Source organism: Stylophora pistillata, chromosome 3 (assembly GCF_964205215.1).
Source record: "Stylophora pistillata chromosome 3, jaStyPist1.2, whole genome shotgun sequence".
NCBI classification, from domain to species: domain Eukaryota; kingdom Metazoa; phylum Cnidaria; class Anthozoa; order Scleractinia; family Pocilloporidae; genus Stylophora; species Stylophora pistillata.
Window position 1 is genome coordinate 48,723,587 of NC_142521.1, and position 21,563 is coordinate 48,745,149.

The window sequence follows — 21,563 nt, forward strand, 5'->3', positions numbered from 1 at the left end:
GAATATCCCAGCTTATAAGTCAGCTTCTGGGCAATGCACATTTTTATATCGTGCAACGAGTTTCTGGAATTCTCTCCCACGTGAAGTAAGAGAATGTGTCAATTTGCCAACCTTCAAGAGACATTTAAAAGAATTTCTCGGTAGTTTTTTTTTAAGGATTGAGACATATTTTAAAGTTCATGAGTTTGATTTAGTATTGATTGTAATTAGTTTTTAAAACCCATTTAGTGGAAAACTAATAAAGAGGATTGGATTGGATTTGATTCTTTCACATGTTCTCTTAGTCATGGTATTTTTATCCATACAGGGTTATCCTAAGAATACTTACGCTTTAGGAAAAATGTTTAACACTGGCATTTAATTAGTTGGTCATTTTCACCTTTGCAAAAATATATTTTTTATTTTTATTACTATTTGACCGTCAAAAAGTAAATTTTGTGACATGAGAATTCTATGTGATAACCTTTCTAGATTGTCTACAAAGTGCATGCAAAGTTAAACTTATCGCCAAACTAAAGCATTCAGCAATTAAACATATGCTAGCTGGCGACCAAAAATACATACTCGAAACTGTCATAAGTACGCCTTTACGAAATTCCTAAACAAAGATAAAAAAAAAAATTCCATCTTTCTGAATATGGACGATAAAGTTTTTCAAAGCTCATACGCCGGCTAGAATAAGAAAACATTGAGACTAATAGAAGTACATCTTATCGAAATTAGGGGACTAAATGAAAAAAGTAATTACCTTATAATCTTAAAAAGTAAGAAAAAATGAATAAATCAAAATAGAAAATAATATCCCTACACCAATGTGTTAGGCAAAAACCAATTGAGTGATCTATTTTTTTTCGGTTTTTGCTTACCATGAAATTCGGTTTGCATTGTTTATTAACTAATAAATAGCCTCATCTTTCATGTTATTTGAGCCGGTGTATATATTGCTTTTCTCTTTATCCATTATAAAAGAACCTCCTTAAACTGTCCGGTTTTGTAGTAGTTTCCTTACAACTCAGTCGTCGCTTCGTTCAGCGAAAAACTTCTCAAAAACGAACCACCATTGGGAAACATAACATTTGGGTAACCAGTCACTAACTGGTCTGTGCTTTCCGTAGTAGAGTCAGATGGAGAATGGCTTAACAAAATCCCACTGACATCTGCTACATCATCTGGGTTGTACTTTTCCAAGTGCACATTCACCTCATTTTCATAATCACTTCTTGATCCCATCGAGATGCTGTCGGAGTTTTCCTCGTCAGAATCCGGTGGCTTCGGCGGCGGGCCTTTAGGCGGAGGGGGAAAGAACGTGTTATGATCCATGTCATCAAATTCTTCCGGATCTTTCTCACTCATGGCCGCCAGTCGCGAACCGTAGCCGAAATTTAAAAAGCTCACCACGTTGTGAGAGCCGTCGTCACTGCCTTCAGAACTGTTGTCATCCTCAGCTGGTATATGGACTATAACCTCTTGAGCTTCCTGTGAAAACAAAAGGATATACTGAGTTAAATCACCTGAACCTGGTTTGTGTGTTGAATATTCAGCACTTCATTATCTATTATGAAATCTCAGGGCACCAACACCACAAATTGTAACAAAAAAGAGATACACTCCACGGAGACGAGTTTTCGGGAAAATTCAAGATTTCAGTTCTTCGGCAAACCCTTTGATTAAGGGGCCTAGGACATGTTTGCAAACTAAACAGCGACATCTTTCAAAGGTTTAACAAACCTTTACTTCTACGAAGCGAATTGCGGGACTTGACGCATAAATCACCGCGTTTTGCAAAAAACTTTATGAACGGAACATAACTAGAAGCAAAAGCTGAGGTCACCGAAAGTTATCGCACAAAATCGCATCATTGAAAAAAAACACGCATTCTGATTGAGTGGTTAACGAAGCGAGGCATTTAGCGAGGAATTTTGAGTTGAAAACGAGGCTGCATGATATTGTTTCACATCTACGTATACATAACAACTATAAGTTGACGTAGAACGAATAATCAATGATGTGTCGAAAGTTAAATCCAGTTAATAGTAGTGTATAACTAATGTATTCTTCTATTCATTGTCATGTGTTTCTGTTTCTGTATTTTTATCTCATACTGTCATTTGGGCTTTACTGGTTGGCGATTAACAACACAATACACATCATTAAATGTGCTGGGATTCTATAACATGTTATGGCTAGATCAAAATTGTCGCGAAATATCGTAAGAGGTTAAAGTCTCGTTTTCATATGATGGAGACTTATTTTATTTTTTTGATGTTCTATTATTTAATGATAAATTCCTTGTGTTAAAATGGCAATAAAACTATTTCTGTAAGTCATAACCAAATTGGTTTTATTTCGGGATCACTTCATGCTATAAACTGACTCAGTATCTACAACCTACAGTGCGCCTGTTTTTATTGATTTCAATTGTTTCTCTCTAATATTGTAAGATGTTTTAAAATTAAAATCTTTTGAAACACAACGGCACATCATGTTAGTAGCTGAGTAAGAGTGTTAAGTAACAGTTAGTTGTTATTTAATAAACTATTGTAGAACAAACAACTAATGCGTAAGGAGCTGGGACTGAGTGACTGGAGATGTTACCTGTGCGGATTCCACGTGGTTTGATGTCACAGCAGGCTGAACAGGGTCAATGCTAAGATAAGGAGAAATAAGGCTATTTAACTGAAATATACCAACAGAAAAATGTAATTTTCCATTATTTACAAAAGTTACTGAATAGTGAATAATCTAAACTATGAGGTCATACTTGCTGATAAACGTATATTTGTCTATAGAGACATGAAGCACATTCCTCTCGACTGAAAGACACTAAATTTGACGTTATTAAAGTCATCTTTTTGGTAAATTATTTAAACCGAAAATCAATAGGCAATTTGTCGTGTAGTACGTTATAGTACGTATAGTAAGTTGTTGTGTAGTACGTTATAGCGCTCTCTACTGCGAGGATCGTGCATCATACGTAGTACGTTATGTATTCCAAACTAAGATGTCATGGGCGATGTGTGCATCCTATATGAGCTATCAAAGTTGAAATTGTATAACTGGCATTTGGAGAGAATGTTTCAAGTTTTCTACCGTGACAAAACTCGTTAACGCTTCTAGTAACTTACAAGAAAAGCTTGTCATTGAACGTCACTCTTGGATGTCTCTTTTTCTTAAAAGGACTCTTACCACTTCTTTTTCTCCTAAAAAATATATGAAATATGAAATTCCATTCAAGCACAGTCAAAAGAGCCGAAGAAAATCCACATTTAACTTTTCAAAGCCTCCCTCTCAGTAAGTGACGTCATTCCCCTTACACCGACTCACTAACAATAACGATAGCCTGGGAAAAAAACTGAACAACATCACGTGACTTGCGAATGTAACGATTATGATGCTTACACAAATTTTCGGACACAAAATTGTCTGAAACAAACTGTAATCATTCACACGGGTGGCTTTAACTTGCTAATCATGTACATTGCTTTGAAATTCACTCAATATAATTATCATAATTATCGCTCTAAGAGTCACTCACATGGTCAATATAATCATAATAAACATCGCTCCTACACCAATAATGACACCAAAGCAGATCATGGCTCCGACCACAGCAGATAACTCGTCCTCAGTCCCCGTTCGAGCCTCCGCTGAAGGAGGTCCGTCTGGTGGCCGGTACCATAGTATATTGAACAATTTATATGTGGTTTTCAAAAGTTCTTCGTTGTCTGAAAGAGCTCTTAAAATGGCAAAAACAGATAATGTAAAACATTAAAATGTAAACAATTAAAATTGAAAGGTTGACAACTCTGTTTATAAATCGAAATTCGTGACACAGAATACAGAGAATTCAAAGGCACCGCACTGGATTTCGATGGGAACGAGATCTCTGCGAATGATGGGTTGGTTGGGTATAAGGTTGTTGAAAATTACGACAGCTTTTCTGTAAACTGATTGACTTCAACTTGATAGAATATACAGTATACCACAATTAGCAAAAGTTTATCAAAAAATTTTAAAAAATTATTTAGAATTTTTCAAAAAGGAAATTAAGTTATCCTGAGAAGCGTTTCAAACCTTAAACGCAGCAATTAACTTGCACGAGAAGATTATTTGAAAATTTTACACAGTTATAGCACTAACCTTGTAATATCAAATCCCGACATTACATCGTTACCTCTCACCGCATGGAGAATCACAAGAGTCCTACAGCGTTAAAAAACACACTGATTATTAGCTTCGAGGAATTTTTATGAGTGTTACTGAGGTTCTGGAAAGAATGACTGCATTTGGATACCCTACTGCGTTTTCCAGTGTCACAAAAAGGCCTTAGTTACTATTTGAAGCCGGGAATATTAAAATTGATGGTTGTAGGATAACAACAAAGCTCGCAAATTGAGCTTTATGAGAGCTTAGTACAACTTTGAAATCAATCAGGTTTTTATTTGGTTCCTCGACAACAAATCTGAACCAGTTTCGTTTTCATAGTTATAAACGAGGTATCTGTATTCATTTAATGCAGCCTCACCGGTTTCTCTTGAGGGAAATGGGAATGCGGTTTTCTCAAAGAAAAATTAAACTGGAATCAGGTCTCGGCGTATCGTCAATATAACCAAGCGGATTGTGATCAGATTACACTTACGCGTTTTCACCATTTTCTTCCTGGAGATATTTGATAAAAGCATCCCCTCCCGTTATGGTTTTAATCATCCTGTCCAAGAATAGGGATAGTATTAATAATACAAATGTTGTTTTCTTTGCACTCAAATAACACATCATGTATCGTTTCTACGTGATTTGAAGTTGACTATATTGATTGTGTGAAACAATAAAGACTCGACTGTATTTGTGGTGCAAATTAGTGATCTTCATTGGCGCTAATCTTTTCTATTTTCCAATAAAAAGCAAGGCCGCTCATTACGTATGTAAAACTTTTCCAACTTAAACGGTGGCGTTATATTTTTGAAAGCTAAGAAGAGGTTCAATTCTGCTGAGTCTGCTTCCGCTATTTCTCCTCTACCCTCCCACGGTCTTCATTCCACACACCGATTTGTCCGTGTTCAGCGTTGGCGGGTGCCTGGAAGTGAGATGTGGCACAGCTCTTAAGCTGACCTTCATCGTGCCCTTCTCTGTCGCCATCTTTACAACACCAACCCTCCAACTCTTTCAATGACGTGTTTTTGTTAGTGTTTATCAAAGCACATGTTCGTAACTTGTTAGGCTATGTTTGTGTAATTATGCAAGATTTAAACCACAACGCATACTCAAGAAACTTTTGTCTGCCTTTCGTGATCTCTTCCGGGACCACCCCCGCCTTTATAACTAGGGAATCTTCATCACGGAGAACAAAAATCTAAAGAAATATGCAAGAAAGTGTTAAGACGCTCAATTATGCCCGTATATCCTCCAATTACACATTACCAACCTATCGAGATACTACAGCAGACATATCGCACATAATTCCTGATACGACGAAACTGTTAGCTCTTCACTTAGCTTTCAACCAATATAGTTTTCAGTCTATGACAGAGCAGCATTCTGATTCACTCATCTTGAGTAATCGGGGATGGTGTTCGTATTGCTTTATGTGTATTTCTCCCGGTAATTTATTCTGATAAATAAGCGCTACCTGAGCTCTTCCCCCTTCCACCAAACAGAGTTAAATCTAATCTGCGCTTCAAGCAGTTTCCTTGATTTAACCTAGCCGGATTCCGTTGGTTTCCTTTGATATTTTATTACATTCTGATCGGCCATTTTGATTGCTCTGGTTTAATTTGCAAGGCACTCAGACCAAAAACTGTGGTGGAGAAACAAAAACGCCAGCGTTCAGAGCGTCTAATTATATTTTTCGCAAACGCAGGAAGGCTTCACAGCATTTCTTACATACTTACGTTTACGATTGCGTTGGTGGCTGCTTTTTTCCCGCCATCCGAGGCACTTACTTCTAAAGAAAACTTAGAACCATCTTTATCAGCCAATGAGGTTGCGACTCTCACATGACCTGTGTCAGGCTCCACGTGAAAAAATCCCAATCCATTTCCATTGACGAGTTCGAAGGTAATGGCAGATTGTGAATCTGAATCAGCATCGCTCGCCTGGATACACAAAAGTATGTCAAACACAAAGCCCTCAAGCTTTATGCTGATTCCTGTACAGCTACATTTCTTCTTTAAGTTTTGATTAATTTCTCCTTTGCAAGATTAGTGCATTGCTCGCTCTTAAGCTGTATTTTAGAATTTAAACTCAAAGTCAAACTCGTCATTGTACGTTAATCTTCTCTATCCTTCACAATTCCTTTTCCCAGTTTCAATTAGATGTTTCTTCTCTGTTCAGTACCCTACTTGCTAAACGATTTTCAACACCTACAGGTTGGGTAAAAATTTCACTTCAAAGGAACAGAAGTCTGGTCGAGAGTGGGTTTTCAAAATTTCATTTCTTTGTGACTACAAAGCCGTAAGCAGTTTGCAAAATGATACAAAACCTTATCGATTGTTTTTTCCCAACTTAACAGGGTGAAGTACTTAAAAAAAAAAAAACAAACAAACGAAAACATCTCTAGCGATGGTTGTCAGGTTATCAAATAAATTTATTTTCTGGTTTATAGTAAAAATAGTCACAGAGCAATTAAGATAATTGAAGGACCTTATCCCAGGACACGTACCTTAACAGTTGTCACCAGCGAATAGTAAGTCGTATCTTTGTACACACCTCGTAAAGGAATATCAAAAATCGAAAAACAAGTGTCAATAGGCTACCGCTGCCTTTTTTAAGGAGAAAAGACCAATTTTTTAGTCCTTTTCCCATCTTCACAACTTTTTACAGTTGAGAGAGCATGAAAATACTCTGCAAGACATTACTAAGGGAGGCGCAGCGCAGTGACCAAAAGGTGACGACACTGAACACAGCAACAAAAGATTCGAGTTCAAGTCTTGTTTCCTGTCATTGCGTTGTATTCTTAAAAAAAACTCTCGCTCCGCCCGTGGGGGAAGAGGGGGGATTTTGAGTAACAGAAACATACCAAGAAAACTTACATATGCTGAGGGGGAAGTCATATCCAGGGTAACATGGACACGCCTGGTCGCTTCCTTTTACAGAAACCAAGATGAGCTCTCTCGATTTGGGTAACCAAACCTGTTTTTTTGGGAGTGCCCGATACAAAATAACAGCCGATACTGATGGTTTCCCCACCATTCTCCGCAAAATCTACTCTTATTTGAAAGTTTTAGAGTACAAGACATTTTATCACCATGGTGTTTTTACTGTTCAGTAAAATATTGTTGTAATCCTCGTTTCCTATCCCTTATTTATCCTTTTCACAACATTTTCTTTAGTATCTTACCTCCTACGTATGATGTCGGAGAGAAGACTGGAGAATGCTCATTTATGTTGGTGATGTGGACAACAACGAAACCAACATCAGAGTGGGGATGCTGTCCATTGTCTTGAGCGTTCACCACCAGCTACGGGTAGGAGATTAATTATAAGTAAGTGTTCAGATAATTCAAGGAGGGCTACTGACGCAAGATTAAAGACGCTTCAAGCCAAAGTACATGGACTTTTTCTATTACAAAAGATTAATTTTGTAAGCTGATAACTGTTTGACTTTAAGGAACCATGGGACGTTTATTTCACATGGACAGATGACTGAACCTATAAAAAAGAATTGCATGTAAGACTTCAACACACGAGTCATTTGCTCGAAGAAGACCGTGCAGCTCAATTAGCTTGCCTAATGTTTCCGTTGCATGCGAAGATAAAACAACGATTTAGTGAGTAATGATAAAGGCTTTACCGTGTACTCCTCGGGCTCAGTTTCCTTGTCAAACGACTCGGATGTGGTTATGACGCCTGTAATGTTATCAATCGAGAACCTGTTGACCGCGCCTTCTACAAGCCGATAAGTGATCCGCGCATTCGCTGCCGCGTCGGCGTCGGATGCATTACACTGAGCAACAAATGAACCAGAAGAAGTATCCTACAAGAGAATGAGGTGACTAATCGATGAAGGTTCAGATACTGGCACTGGTATAAAGATAACCTTAGAGGCTGTAATGATGGGGTCAGTCTCTCAAAACACTCTGATTGAACAATGTTCCACGCTAGAAATCTCAAAAGCGATGACCTATTTAAAAGGGATGAATTTTTCCATTACGTGACTTTCTACCGCAAAATGTAGATTCATAATCTTGCGGTCATGGCAAAGTCAAGCTGACTTCGAATTTACTTACTTCCGCGAGAGAAACTTGAATGATTCGTGCTTGAAGAACCGGAGAGTTATCATTGGCATCAATCACGTTTATAATCACGCCACTGAAAGCACGGCGCCCAGGCTCTCCCATATCAGAAGCTGATACGTTGAGTACGTACTGCGCAGCGGCTTCATAATCGAGTTGTTTTACCAAAGATAATTCTCCAGATTTATTGTTCAAAGCAAATAGAGCTGGAAATAGAACGAAAGAAGACATAGGCTGTGAAATAACTCATAACTTACATAAATAATAATCCGGAAAGAAATATTTGTGCTATTAAAGCCAAATTAAGGATACGGTAGACCTTCGCGGGTGTCCTTCGCGAAAAAAATTGATACCGCGCTATTTAAAGCACCATAAATTATAACCACCATAAACTATATATCAGTGGAAAGGTTATTAAATGCACTTTCCAACAGAAATTCTTTCGTTTTAGCTTGATCTAAACGTAAGCCGACTAAGGCGCGACAAGTCGAAACTGACGATGTTTCATTGAGCGAATTAATGGGATATCAAATCTACCCGCACAAGTGAAACTTATGCACAATTTCAACCTTAAGGGGTTGGTCTCCAAAACTGTGTGGGGATTTTTCGATTTTCCTATTGGTTGTTTTGCAATCTTTCTGTCAAGTTTCGTTATCACAATTTTTACCGATACGCGTTGCGTCGGAGATCATTGCGAGAGATCAATTTCGAAAAACGGAGAAAGCCCCACGTGGTTTTTTTTTAGATTGGTATCTAGGGAGCTTTCGGACCAAATTTCAAGTCAATCCGTAAAGGTTTCATACCCTATTGTCGTACGGCAGTGAATGTGTCGTCAACGTTACCCTACGTTGGTTAAGCTACGTTGACGACACATTCAGCGCCGTACGACACGACGAAATCGACGTATTCCAACGCCACCTTAACGGAAAAAACACTGACATACAGTTTACCAGAGAAGTCGAAGAAAATGGCAAACTTTCTTTTCTAGACTGTCTGGTAAGCCATGAAGACAACTCACTACAGTTGACAGTTTACAGGAAACCGACGCTCACCGACAGATTACTAGACGAGTTATCCTACAACCCTACATCACACAAAGCCACAACAAAAAAAAAGTCAAGCTGAACATCATCGACTTACGAACCACAACATTGACTAGGACTCTGCGCAATGCCTAACCTACAGCACTAACTACTTTCAATGACTGACTCTGGAAAGCTGATTTATTAACTTAGAACAGACTCCCCTAAACAGATGTCAACTACTACGGGCTCCATACAAACGACTCATTCACGACATTAATATGACAAACGAACCGAACAGAACTACCTAACTTTACCGACGGATCGAAACAGACCAGTCACGACCTACTCACGCCACTTAAGTCTTACAGACAATGGGAAAACGGCAAAACTGACCAATCATTTTACAAGAACATTCTACTGAAAACAACTATTCACTTGACTCTAATGATGACTTCCGCACAGGTTGTCGAAACGTCAGTCACCATCACCGACAACAGTCCTTCTCAGGACTACACTCACCCGTACGATCACACTACACTTTCACATGTCAAGTTATGTCAACACTGAAAAACTCGGAATGCCGACTGCCAATAGAATCACAGGCGCAGAGTCCCAGGAGACTCTCGACTGCCAATAGAATCACTGGCGCAGACTCTCGACTATCCTACAGGCGTGACAGAGCTTCGGAATGCCGGCGACGAGAAGAAATTTCAGACAAAGGAAAGTTTCAGTGGCACCTTCAAGTTCAACTCTTACTGACCCCAAGGAGGCGGTGGAGTCCGAGATGCGAGCCCTTGCCTGTTTCGGCGAGATTTTTTCGCCATTCTTGATCGAATTCCTTCAATGTCTGACTCTTAAGTCCACGCTTCTTTCTAACTTTAACTCAAGGGCTCTTTTCCTTTTCAACTCAACTCATTATTTAACGAGCTGCTGCGATATACACGTGTAACTGACATACGAAGATGTCTATGCGACTGGGATGTTACCTGGGATGTTACCTGCTACCTGGGATGTTCTGCCGTGAAAAACATCACGGGAGTCATTCTCGTTGACACATTATAATTGGCTTTTCACACTTTGGCGCTTCAAAGAATTCAGTTCGAAAAAACGTTTTTGTAAATAGCTCGAGTGCGTTTCGATATTTTAAAATAATTTTTTGGAAACTGTAGTTAAAATAGTAATGCTTTGTTTAGGGTGAAAAAAATATTTTTGGCGAAATTTGATACGCGAAGGTCTGCTGTATCCTTAAGAGACGTCGTGCACTTAAATTGTCAGATATCGTGTATTAGCTTATACAATCTAGACTGCGAAAATGGAAAATATAGGAAGACAAACTTGGTGGTCTTTGGCTTTAACATATATTTGTAGACCAGGTACAATGCGAACTCTGGGGGCGAGATCCATTGAGAATTCGACTAACATTTAAAAAGTTATTCTTCAGTTCAAAAAAAATGTATGGTAAAAGCATGACAGACAAACGGTGCAGGAAGCGTGAAGTTGAAAGATATTTTTGTGACTTTGGAATCCACATTTTTCAACCAAAAGCAGTCTTATCATATTACTGCAGCCATGAATACCTCGTTCATTGCCTGCTATCATGTCGTACACCACAGAACCACTCAGTCCGGCGTCTCGGTCCAAGGCTGTTACCGTGAGGACAACAGATCCTTCGGGTGTGGTTTCTGGTACACTTACTGATGCTAGGTTTTTAAACCTTGGAGTGTTGTCGTTTACATCCACCACGTTTACATTTATCTTAAGAGGGAAAGAAATGTTCACCCTTATTTAATATCTTTCTTCATGTTCATCACCTATCCATTTTTTTCAATTTATTAATTTATTGCAAACAGATTGATCACACCAATAATAACATATCTAACCATTGCAAAACCTTTGCTTTTCCCGTCTTTGAAGAGCTCCATGACCAAGGTGTACTTGTCATGTTCCTCTCTATCCAAACCTTGAGCGCCAACCCGCAGTTCCTTTAAGGTTTCATTTACAAAAAATTCGCCACCTTCGTTACCTCGGTGGATTACGAATATAGGATCTGAGATGTTGAAATATTTCTCCAAGTTCTGCGAGTAAATGGAGGGAAAATTAAAGACAAGTATCAAATCATTTTATGCGTGTCACCAACCTTTGATAGGGTAACGTCAGTGTGCTTGCTAATATAGTCAATACTGTTCCTTATGGAGTGAAGGGTCTCTAGATAAAACAATCATGGCTTGAGAGCAACTATTATATTGATGATCATAATGAAGGTATTTCTTGCTAAGCACTTCATTCAGAAGAGTGCTTTTCTTGACTCAGATATCCATATACCGTCAAGTCACACAACTCAGATATCTACATACCGTTAGGTCAAACAACTCAGATATCCACATACCGTTAAGTCAAACACGGTAGTATTCTCTTCATTTTCTATCACTGATGCCACAAATGTTCGATTGGGCATTGAACCAACATTTATCATAACCAGCGCAAATGCAACAGGTTGATTAGTTGATTTCGCCTGGAAAAAAAGGTGAATCAGAAAAGATGATAATCGATGTGGTATTTAATCTTCTAACACCAATTAAGCATTAAATGCTGCATTAGAGCTCTAATGCAGCTGCCGAGAATGTTCGTGTGCCCTAGTTTTGTCTACAGGCGTCCTATCCTTTCGATCTCCGTGCGGCGTTTGGGAGGTATGCGAGAGACGCGTCTTCGGCGAGTATCGTGCAGTGACTACGAGGATTAACGATTGAACCTCGGGTGGACCTGGCCGAAAATACCCAGGGGTTTAGCTTACTTCTTTTGGTCTCGCGCACAGATGAGAAGTTTCCCTGCTTTCTGTCTTGACCGTGCGCAAACTGCCATCTCATCCGTCACTAAGGTGAGTAATGAGAAGGTTTAACCTTGTATACGTTAAAGTTGCGACATTTTGCGTTTCTTTATAAGTGGCTTTATATAAACAATCAATCAGTGAGTACTCAAGCTAAGAACGGAATTCAAATCAAGCATCTGAAGTTCACAATGATTTCAAAATTTGCAGGTGTCCCTAATTCTGTAGCTGCCCCGAATTTTCAGTGACGATATGAATAAGTTTCATTGCAGAGAAACTTACCGTCACTATAAGAGGATACGACTTTTGAGAAAGATTTCGGTTAACTGTTATTACTCCTGTGGCGTTGTTGATCTTAAAATATTCTTCTGGGTCACTGGCTGCAATATGAAACAATGAACTCAGATATGTTTGTCGACAATGGACAATGTCGCCTATGAGCGAGTGTCTTGCTCGTTTACATGAGGACGTCTGTCGAATGCATTGAGGACCACTAAGGATTCAAAGAAGACCTTTCTTGCTGGGAAAAATAAGTCCTATACTGGTGCCAAGCCAGCACGAGTGCTCAAATGACTGTAGGTTACCTCAATTTCCATAACACTAAGCGACTGGCGTATCAAGAAATGGTCTGTCCTTAATTAAGGCTCAAGGTATCGTACAATAACCCTTTGGTCATTGGTAACGCTCAAAGACTTCTTTTGATGCTGGGTGGAAGAGCTCGTGACCTCTCGGAAGATTATTGGCATTAAAATCTAGCTGCTGCTGCTCCTCCTCCCAGAGTGGGATTCTAATCGTATCGATCACACGCTGGTAGACTCTGACCGAGGGACACTAACCTGGATATATGACGTATGAGACTGAAGCCTTCATAGAATCCTGGTCTTCAGCGTGCACTCTGATTATTTCACCTCCCTGTAAGACATTTTAGAGCCATCTTAGATTGCACTGATGAATAAAGGGGGTAAGTTTCTAAAGAAACTGTGGTACTGTGTTGGTGGGGGAGTATAACAAGATAACTTGGTTTTATCAACTGAGTTGATAATAAAAATTGGCCTTTATAGCTGATGTTGTGAGCGTTAGCCGTTCGTCAGAGCAGAGAGCGAATGGACGTCAATTCGCTCCGACGAGGGGCTAAACGCTCGAAACGTTAGCTTTGAAACTCTTTATGGTGGCCAATTTACATTATCAACTCAGTTGATAAAACCAAATTATCTTGTTAGGTTGCGCTGGTTTGACTTGCGCGTCATGCACTTAGTCAGATACAATTTTAAAACCAATTGACTCGGTAGTTTCTTCGCTTGTTTTATTTACTTAGTTTCTGGTGGTTCAGTAAGACAGATTGTTGGAGTAAGGTTAACTTTGAAAAGCGCCCACGGGAAATCTTAAATTTGTGCGCCCTGTTGCCCAATGTAGAACCGCTGCTTCAAAATTCTCAAATGGTAGCGTGTTCATGATAGTAAAATGATTTCTACGGCTAAAAAAATAACACTTCAGGGAACAAAATGTAACATGATGTACAAGTCATTATGTTTTATCACGTAATGCTCAATTAGCGGTCGCTAGTCCTGTGGGGGAGGTTAGAGAGTCTCAGTCAGGTAGACCAGCAAAAACGATCGCCACTTTGGAGGGTTGTGGGAATCCTTTCATAAAATCACAAATCGAGGTTTTTCTACTTTTCCACATTTCAAGTCAGTGAGGCATGTATGAGGGGAGAGGGGAGGGGAACGTTGTTCCACTAAAGCTTTCCTGACGTTTTGGGCATAAAAGGTTGGGTTATCATTATTATAATATATCAAAAGCCAAAAGTGTGGTTTATTTGCATCCTTAGACCCCCTAACCACGCCCTTGTGGTAAACAGCAGACCTCTTTATAATTCTCACCTGTGGTGTATCAACGTCGATCAATACTTCATATAAATATTGAGAAAATTCCGCAGGAAGGTCGTCTGCATCTGTCACTCCTATGTTAACCACTGTCCAGTTTTGATTGCCCGTAGGCGCACCATACTGATCCTAAAATATGTTTTAGGTAAAATCAATCGTGTCAAAATCTCATAAAGTAATGAGGATGTCCATTGTGGTAAAGTACAATGATGACCACAAATTAGATTACGAACTCAAGATTTCTATCAAGCTATGGTTGGCCAGGGCGAAGCCCGAATTATCTTTCAAACATGGAAGTCGTGATGAGATAATTCAGTCGTATTTAAATAAATTTACCAGTCGTTCAATGGAATCCAATGCCCATTTTTTATATTACCATTTCAATTTCTTTTTTTGATTGCAACTGCGGAATGTTAGGCTACTCAATATACTGTCAGCCATACATCATGGAATACATAGTGAGAAGCGTAGCCAATCAGATTGAAGAATTTGTGATAGTGTTTGAATAATGATATATATAGTATATCCTTTGTCTTAACCCTTGAACCCCAAGAGTGATCAGCATCCAAAGTCTCCTCACAATATCACCCTTGAATGGACGTAAGATTTACCACTTCAACGGGTTTCATACGAAACCAACAGAATGACCGCTTCCCACTTGGCTTGTTGGCTCAGTTGGTACAGCACTGCACCGGTATGGCAGAGCTCATGGGCTCAAATCCCATACGGGCCTAAATTTTGTTTTGTCAGGCCTGATTTCCACTACTACATAAGTAGGGTTCATTACTGCTAAGATCGCTTTCGCACATTTTATGAAAACACATATATGTTTTTCATATATTCAAATTCATTGACGCTTTTGATTGTTACATTATAAACAAAGCAGGTTTCTCTTACCGTTGCGGTCACATTTAAACTATATTGCCGTGTAGACCCATCGAAATCGACTGGTTTGTCTAACATAATCTTCCCAGTTCCACCATCAATTTTAAAAGTTCCATCCTGAAACAAAAATCAGAGATGAAACGTTATGAAATTCATTTTTATAGGTTATTTTCAAAGCCCTTTTTTCCGAATTTCCCCCCACAACAATTATACTTTTTAAAGTTTTTTCCTTATCAAAATGTTATCATAAATTTAAATTCGTCTTCCTCAGAACTTTGGGGAAGACTTTTAACTGAAGACGTCTTCCAGTGTTGTTATGCACACATGTTTGTTTGGTTGAAGTATGCATTAATAAGTATACATTTAAATTACTCTTACGGCTAGATGAAAGTTTGCAAGATTACCCGATACGGATACCTATTTGGGTACAGGTGAGAAATAATTGGTAACTAGTAAGGGGATTTTTATTTTCTACCACCAATTTATAAAAGACTTCCTGTCATAAGCTAATGATCTCTTGAATCCACAGGAAAAGTCATGAGGCACAGTAGATGCGTGAAAATCAAATTCTTTTCTACGAATGCAGTATTTTACCACTGACCGTGTTTCCACCCACGATCCTGAAGAAAACTGCATTATTATGATGATCTGAACTGTCTTTATCAGAAGCTGACACACGGAAAATCTCCTCTCCAACTTTCGTGTCCTGAGTAAAAAGAAAATGACGTAAGCAAAAGGAGAACGTGTTTGTCTCCTCTGTAACCGCTAAGACACGCCAAGGGCCTAGAGAGGAATTTCAGCGGTGGGATAATATAAGAGCGTGTGAGTGACATTTTGGGAATGGTAACTGATCATTAACTTCATCCTCATCCTCATCCTCGTCGTCATCTTTATCGTCATCTTTTTTTTTTCTTAAGGAATCCTACACTAGCTGGTCTCGACCATTTCTCTATTTCTTAAGTTAAACTCTACTTTGGTATTTTAGTCATTAGTCATTTTATTCATTACTTTTTATGTATAGTACAATGAGGGCCACTAGTTTATCAGTTTAACTGTAAAGTGTTTTACCCTCCTTAAATAAAGTTATTGATCTACATGTCCATCTATCTATCTTCTTTGTTGATTGCATTGTCGCTCCCGTTATTATGCTTATTGTTGTAATAAATATTTATTTTCTTTATTGCAAAAAAAATGCTGTTAACTGTCACCTTACTCGTACCTCAGATATGTTGAATCGATAGGGCAGGTTTTCAAATTGAGGATAGTTATCGTTAATATCCAGAATTGTGCACCAAACATCAACTGTATCCTATCATAAAGATCAAAAGAATACAATAACGTTAACTCTGTTGCTCGCACATCGACTGTATAATAGATTGTCAAATGTTTTCCTTGAGATTAAATTTGCTTTCTATTGATTCATGTCAGCATAAATACTACCCAACCCAAACTGGTCGTGTATTCTCAGAGACATATAACACTTCTGCTACCGACAAATATTCATTTTCAGAAAATCTTTGAATACAGGACGGCCCTTTTTGCCAGGCAAGTTGAGTTTAAATTACTTACCTGGACAAAAAAAAAGTTTAATCCAAGGTGTCGTTTTCTATTTCCGTTTAGTCGCTGGATGGCAGTTGTGCCATTCAATTTAGACATATTTGCTATTACACAATTCATGGTGTTTCTGGTAATATCATTTGGAAGCAATCTTGTGTGGATGACTTGTATAGGACAGAAGACACATACAAAGCTTAGGCTCCGTGTGGGGAAATTTACACAAAAGTATCCTCTCTTCCCAAATGACGACAGTTTTCCCAAAAGCTTTTATTTGCATTCTTCAGTACTATCTTAAATAACCGTGGTTGTGCATCCATTTAAAATATCTTTTACCTCTTGGTTGCTTGCTTTAGCCACTGCTTTGAAATTCAGAATGTTTCCCGTTCCCTTTGAAAACATCAATAGTAATTTAAAACACATAAAAAGGTAAAGTAGATGATTGATGTACTTTTACATGGCGAAGAAAAAAAGATCACGAAATAATCATCAATATAGAATTACTAATTTCTTTGATGAAATGGAAAGATGAAGACGAAAATAGAAACAGGATTTGTGAGGCTTGCGATACCAAACAGTCATAACCTAGTATACTCTTCTGTTTAAACCATCAACAATGGTGATTTTTGTGTTTATAGTCTTGCGCCGGAGTTTCTTAAACCCTCACTGCTGATGATGAAATGTTACCGTGTAGTCCATAGCGCCCGAAGTTCACGCATGGTACTACTGCCATGACGCAAAACGTACCATGAACAACCATGAGCTTGATATTTTAAAATAAATGGATTCTACGCAGCACGAAACGATGTTGTGTTAAGTAGTTGCCGTTTCAGAAGGCTCCAGGCTGCAGGAATCAATACACGAATCACTATTATCATCATTTACCAAAACGAAGCAGGTCCGAAAACCTTGTGTACTGCGCCTACCTCTCTGTCTAAAGTCCTTGCAGCAGTAATTACACCGCTCGAATTGTCTATCTGAAACCACCCTTTGTCATTTTTAAGGGAATATACAATCGGATTGGGATTCTGCCGGGCAGTAGCTTGCACTTTTGTGACGAAAGTACCTACAAATAACATTTATCGAGATAATGAATAATAAGAATAATAATAAAATAGATTCTTATTAAGCGCATTTCTGACCCCAATGCGCTTTACATTATGAAAGCCTATTAAAAACCATTACATTTCATCATCAAGGTTCTAACCTAATAATATCATACATAAAAAAATGTAAAACTTAAAACCTGGTAATAAAGCTTTAGTAGTCCTAAATGTCAAGCATGAATCAATTAAAGTATTTCTTAAAAAGAAATGTTTTAGTTTTGTTTTAAATGTAGCAACACTGTCCGAACTGTCAGATCACAATATTGTCTGATAAGTTTAGTGTTCAATGTCATCACAGATGACCTGTCACCTCAGGTCGAAACGATAGCTAAGAAACACTTGAACGCTGCATTGAAACAGCTTTCGCTTGTCCGGTAGATTTTCAGTCTATAGTTCCTTCTGGGCCATCATGTGTTACACTAAATAGGCAAGGAATCTGAAGTCTACTAAAAGAAATAGCGAGTTTTTCTTCAGACACAGCTTTCAAAATGATCGAGATACTCGTATCACTGTAATCGCCATTTATAGAGAAAAAGAGTAGGGAAATAATATACACCCCAGATTGTAATAACAATGGCCGCCACTCAGGAACACTACTGTCCTAATGAAACACACACAATCGCAAAAAAATCGCCATTCCAGCAAACCCGTATTACGCATTTGAAAATACCACATAATGGACAAAGGTGGTTAGGTAGACGACTAGTTGGGTGGGACATTAAAAGTTGGAAATAATTCCAAGATGGCACTAGAGTTGTTTTCACGACGTGCACATGCTACGCATTACACTCGTGATCAATCACAAGCAAAAGTGAAAACCAATCGCACGAGGATCCAATGAAAAGCCTTCGTATAAACATGTGATCTGAGAGACCCGACTAATGTTGTTTTCCCGCGTCTCAGTCGCGTCTCACAAATTAGTTTCTCATGCCATGGCTTCTGATTGGCTCCTTGAGATACCCACCTTTGTTCTGACTGGTCGTTGTGATTACTTTAGTTTTGAGTTGTAAGACACTCCATGAAAAAAGTGTTCAAGAAAAATATTCTTACCTTGAGGGCTAGTTTCATTTAAGATGGATTGATAAAATAGTCGTTCAAAGACAATTCCTAAAAATGGATTGAAAAGCAATCTTAGCGTCATTCATTGAAAAGAGAAAAATTATCTCTTGCCTTCAGGCAGTCTCAGAGAACCTTTTGAATGTGCTTGCAATGATACTATTTTGCCAGTGACTAAAATAAGCTCCTTCCAGAACAATTTCGGGAGCAGTAAAAGGAAGATCTCCCTTCAAAAAAAAATTAAATGATAACAATATTCAAGGCAATTAACCTGGCGGGGAGTTTTTAACTACAATCACTCCAACCTAAATCTATTTCTATCTACATAAAGTTCAAATCAACATGAGCATAAGGTGAGAAGACACTGATACTCAAAGATCAAGCGCAGGAGATCTAGCGCAGGAGATCTAGCGCAGGAGATCTAGCGCAGGAGATCTAGCGCAGGAGGTAAAAACAACAAAACCTTTTGGCGCAACCTGCAAACTCGAAGTGGAAAAGAGTGGTCTGTAGAGCTTAAATTCGATCAACGACCAACCACATTGGGCCGTAACATTCTACTGGGTTCTGTCAATCACTTGGTTTGGTACGGTGCAGCATGCATTTTCCCGAAAGCTGAGGCAGAACAAAATTTTCATCCTCAGTAGCTTTTGTTATTTTTTATGACCAGTCAATTAGATACGCTCTACATGAAGTGAAATCAACTTCCTTTTCACTCAACGCGACGCAAAGACAGCGCTAATAGTGTGACATTTTTTTGCAAGTTGAAATAGAAGTGAATAAAGGAACATGACTGTATAGGAGATTTTGGTTTAAAATTAACTGAGTTGATAATGTAAGTTGGCCACTGTGAAGAGTTTCAAAGCTAAAATTTGCAGCGTTAGCCCCTCGTCGGAGCCTATGAGCCCTATCTTAAAGGTAAATAATTCACAACCCGTTTAACCCTCCCTCGTCCTTAACAGTCTATTTCATTTTGGTTTTATCATTGCCTGTTTGAGCTTTTCTTCCTTACAGAGCTCTTCCGCAAGATGATGATTTGAGCGCAGCCTCCTTTCCAGGCTCTCTATCATCCTCCGAGGATGGTCTACATGTCACAAAAAGTATAACGTGTGTTTCTTGGGAAAAGCGAGATACTCAGACAGGAGCAAAAATTTGCTAGAAAGATCTCGGCGGCTATAAGTACCTTCCAGCGATCATTCTTTAGTACATAGCTCTAGGTTACACTTCATTTAAAAGCTGTCAGTTTGTCATCGTCGAGCGAATCGTAAACCTCTTTCAAAGATTTACATCAATCTTGCTAAAGTATCCGCAAATTGCATTAAAAATATAATGCACACCATGGCCATGAGGTCAGACAAAAGTTATAATAACCTGTGCTGACACGATCAGCAGGACGGTAATGAGACTGCCATACGTCATTCTTTGTTTGACTTTTTACATTCTCTTACGTCACAAGACTGAACAATCTTCTGCCTTTCGTGTACAAATTGAATGATTAGCTTTTCAATCGATCCAAAATCTCAAGCTAAAATAAAAACAGGTCGAATCAATTTTCAAGCAGCTTCTGTAAAAGTTAAGGATCAAGTGAGACGCAAGCGCAAACGGCAAAATCCACTTCAAAATCTGTTTTTGTTTGCTTTTTGACCAATTCGTAAAAGTTTCAACAGAAAAAAATACCGAACATTAAATACAAATATTTTCACATTACTGAGACAGGAAACTGAAGACCAAAAAAAGGAATTAATGCGGCTTTTCCTTTTAAATATATGCCCACTATCTAAGAGACCATGACATTCGGTAATGGCTTCTTAGGCTTCCGCTATGTTGCCGCAATCATGTCAATCTTATTTCGTATCACCATGGAACTGTCTACAACACGTTAGTGACTTTCAAACCTTGCAAAAGTCAGTTGGTGCTGCTGGTGGCAGAATACGAAGCACAACTGTATTAAAAGTTTGTACATTGAACATCGACGCATGTATTCCTTTTAAGCTTACGAGAATACGACAGCCATAAAAGACTGCGCCATAAATAGTTTAACTTGAATTTGATATGCGCTTGATCTTTCTCAAGTGTATACAAACTATACAAATGTAAAATACGCAAATTGATCAGGGTATTCCGACGAAGGACGTTAAGTATTAAATAGATGTATGGTGTGCCAGTTTTGAAATGAGAGGAGACTAATTAAAAGGATTTCCTCAAAGATGGAAGTTTGCGATATCTTAGTAGGTGAAGCTGGACCAACATACATGCAGTGATCATTTCAATCATTTGATTTTCGACACGTACCTCCGATTTCGCTCGGTCTACATATAAAGGACACTAAGAAACATAGCAGAAGACTTGACATCACTCCTGGAACTGGTGTGACATTGATGATGTCTCGAGAACAACAAATTCAATTATCGTGGACTTTCGTCAACAACTAAATCGTCTTCGCTCGGATCGTCGTTAGCATGGGTTCTTTTCTCGACAGGAGACGAGCATACTTTGCCAAGGCTTGTTATTTCGCAGCGATTGTCTCATTTGTTACTTGTTGTCTGGCTTCGTCACGGAGAAGGTACGTAATGGCGTTAAACCCGATCTCCTTCCTTCACTCTTCACAAACTGTCAAAAATTTTGACTTGCAATGCAATCAATCCACACAAATAATTATGCAAATTGGTCACAGCAGTTCTGCATGAACGAGCTGGTTGAAGGCTAATTTTACAACAGTAGCTCCATGTTAACATTAGAGGGATTATTAGATTCTTTCTTGGATTATCAATTCAATGCGTCTATATTTTTGTTTGTCATTTAGCGAACCAGCCATTATATCCCATAAGCTAAGTTTTAACTTGGATTTACCCGCTGAATAATGCGCCTAAAAATTATCACTGACTAGCCCTGAAGTAGTAGAGTAGAGAGGTAAATCTGAAAACGGCGGTTGTCAGCGACATTTCCTGGCGTCAGTTCCAGTGACCTGATTTCCAGAGAAACTAAACTCAAACGCCAATGTG

General features: G+C 38.7%; 1 protein-coding gene across 1 annotated transcript; it reads right to left on the minus strand.

Moving 5' to 3' along the window:
* Positions 1-372: 372 nt before the first annotated feature.
* LOC111336993 (cadherin EGF LAG seven-pass G-type receptor 2) lies at positions 373-21,227 on the minus strand. Its single transcript, XM_022943198.2, has 25 exons — positions 20,854-21,227; positions 18,559-18,615; positions 17,329-17,468; positions 16,739-16,792; positions 16,068-16,157; positions 15,450-15,554; positions 14,861-14,965; positions 13,961-14,092; positions 12,917-12,992; positions 12,363-12,460; positions 11,643-11,768; positions 11,137-11,331; positions 10,834-11,011; positions 8,226-8,437; positions 7,790-7,972; positions 7,337-7,457; positions 6,659-6,705; positions 5,889-6,092; positions 5,262-5,350; positions 4,640-4,708; positions 4,141-4,203; positions 3,536-3,736; positions 3,126-3,200; positions 2,596-2,647; positions 373-1,476 (listed from the first exon to the last, which is right to left on the minus strand). Exons 1-25 carry the CDS (start codon positions 20,912-20,914, stop codon positions 1,006-1,008), a joined length of 3,204 nt encoding a protein of 1,067 aa, XP_022798933.2. The 5' UTR covers positions 20,915-21,227; the 3' UTR covers positions 373-1,005.
* Positions 21,228-21,563: the final 336 nt, after the last annotated feature.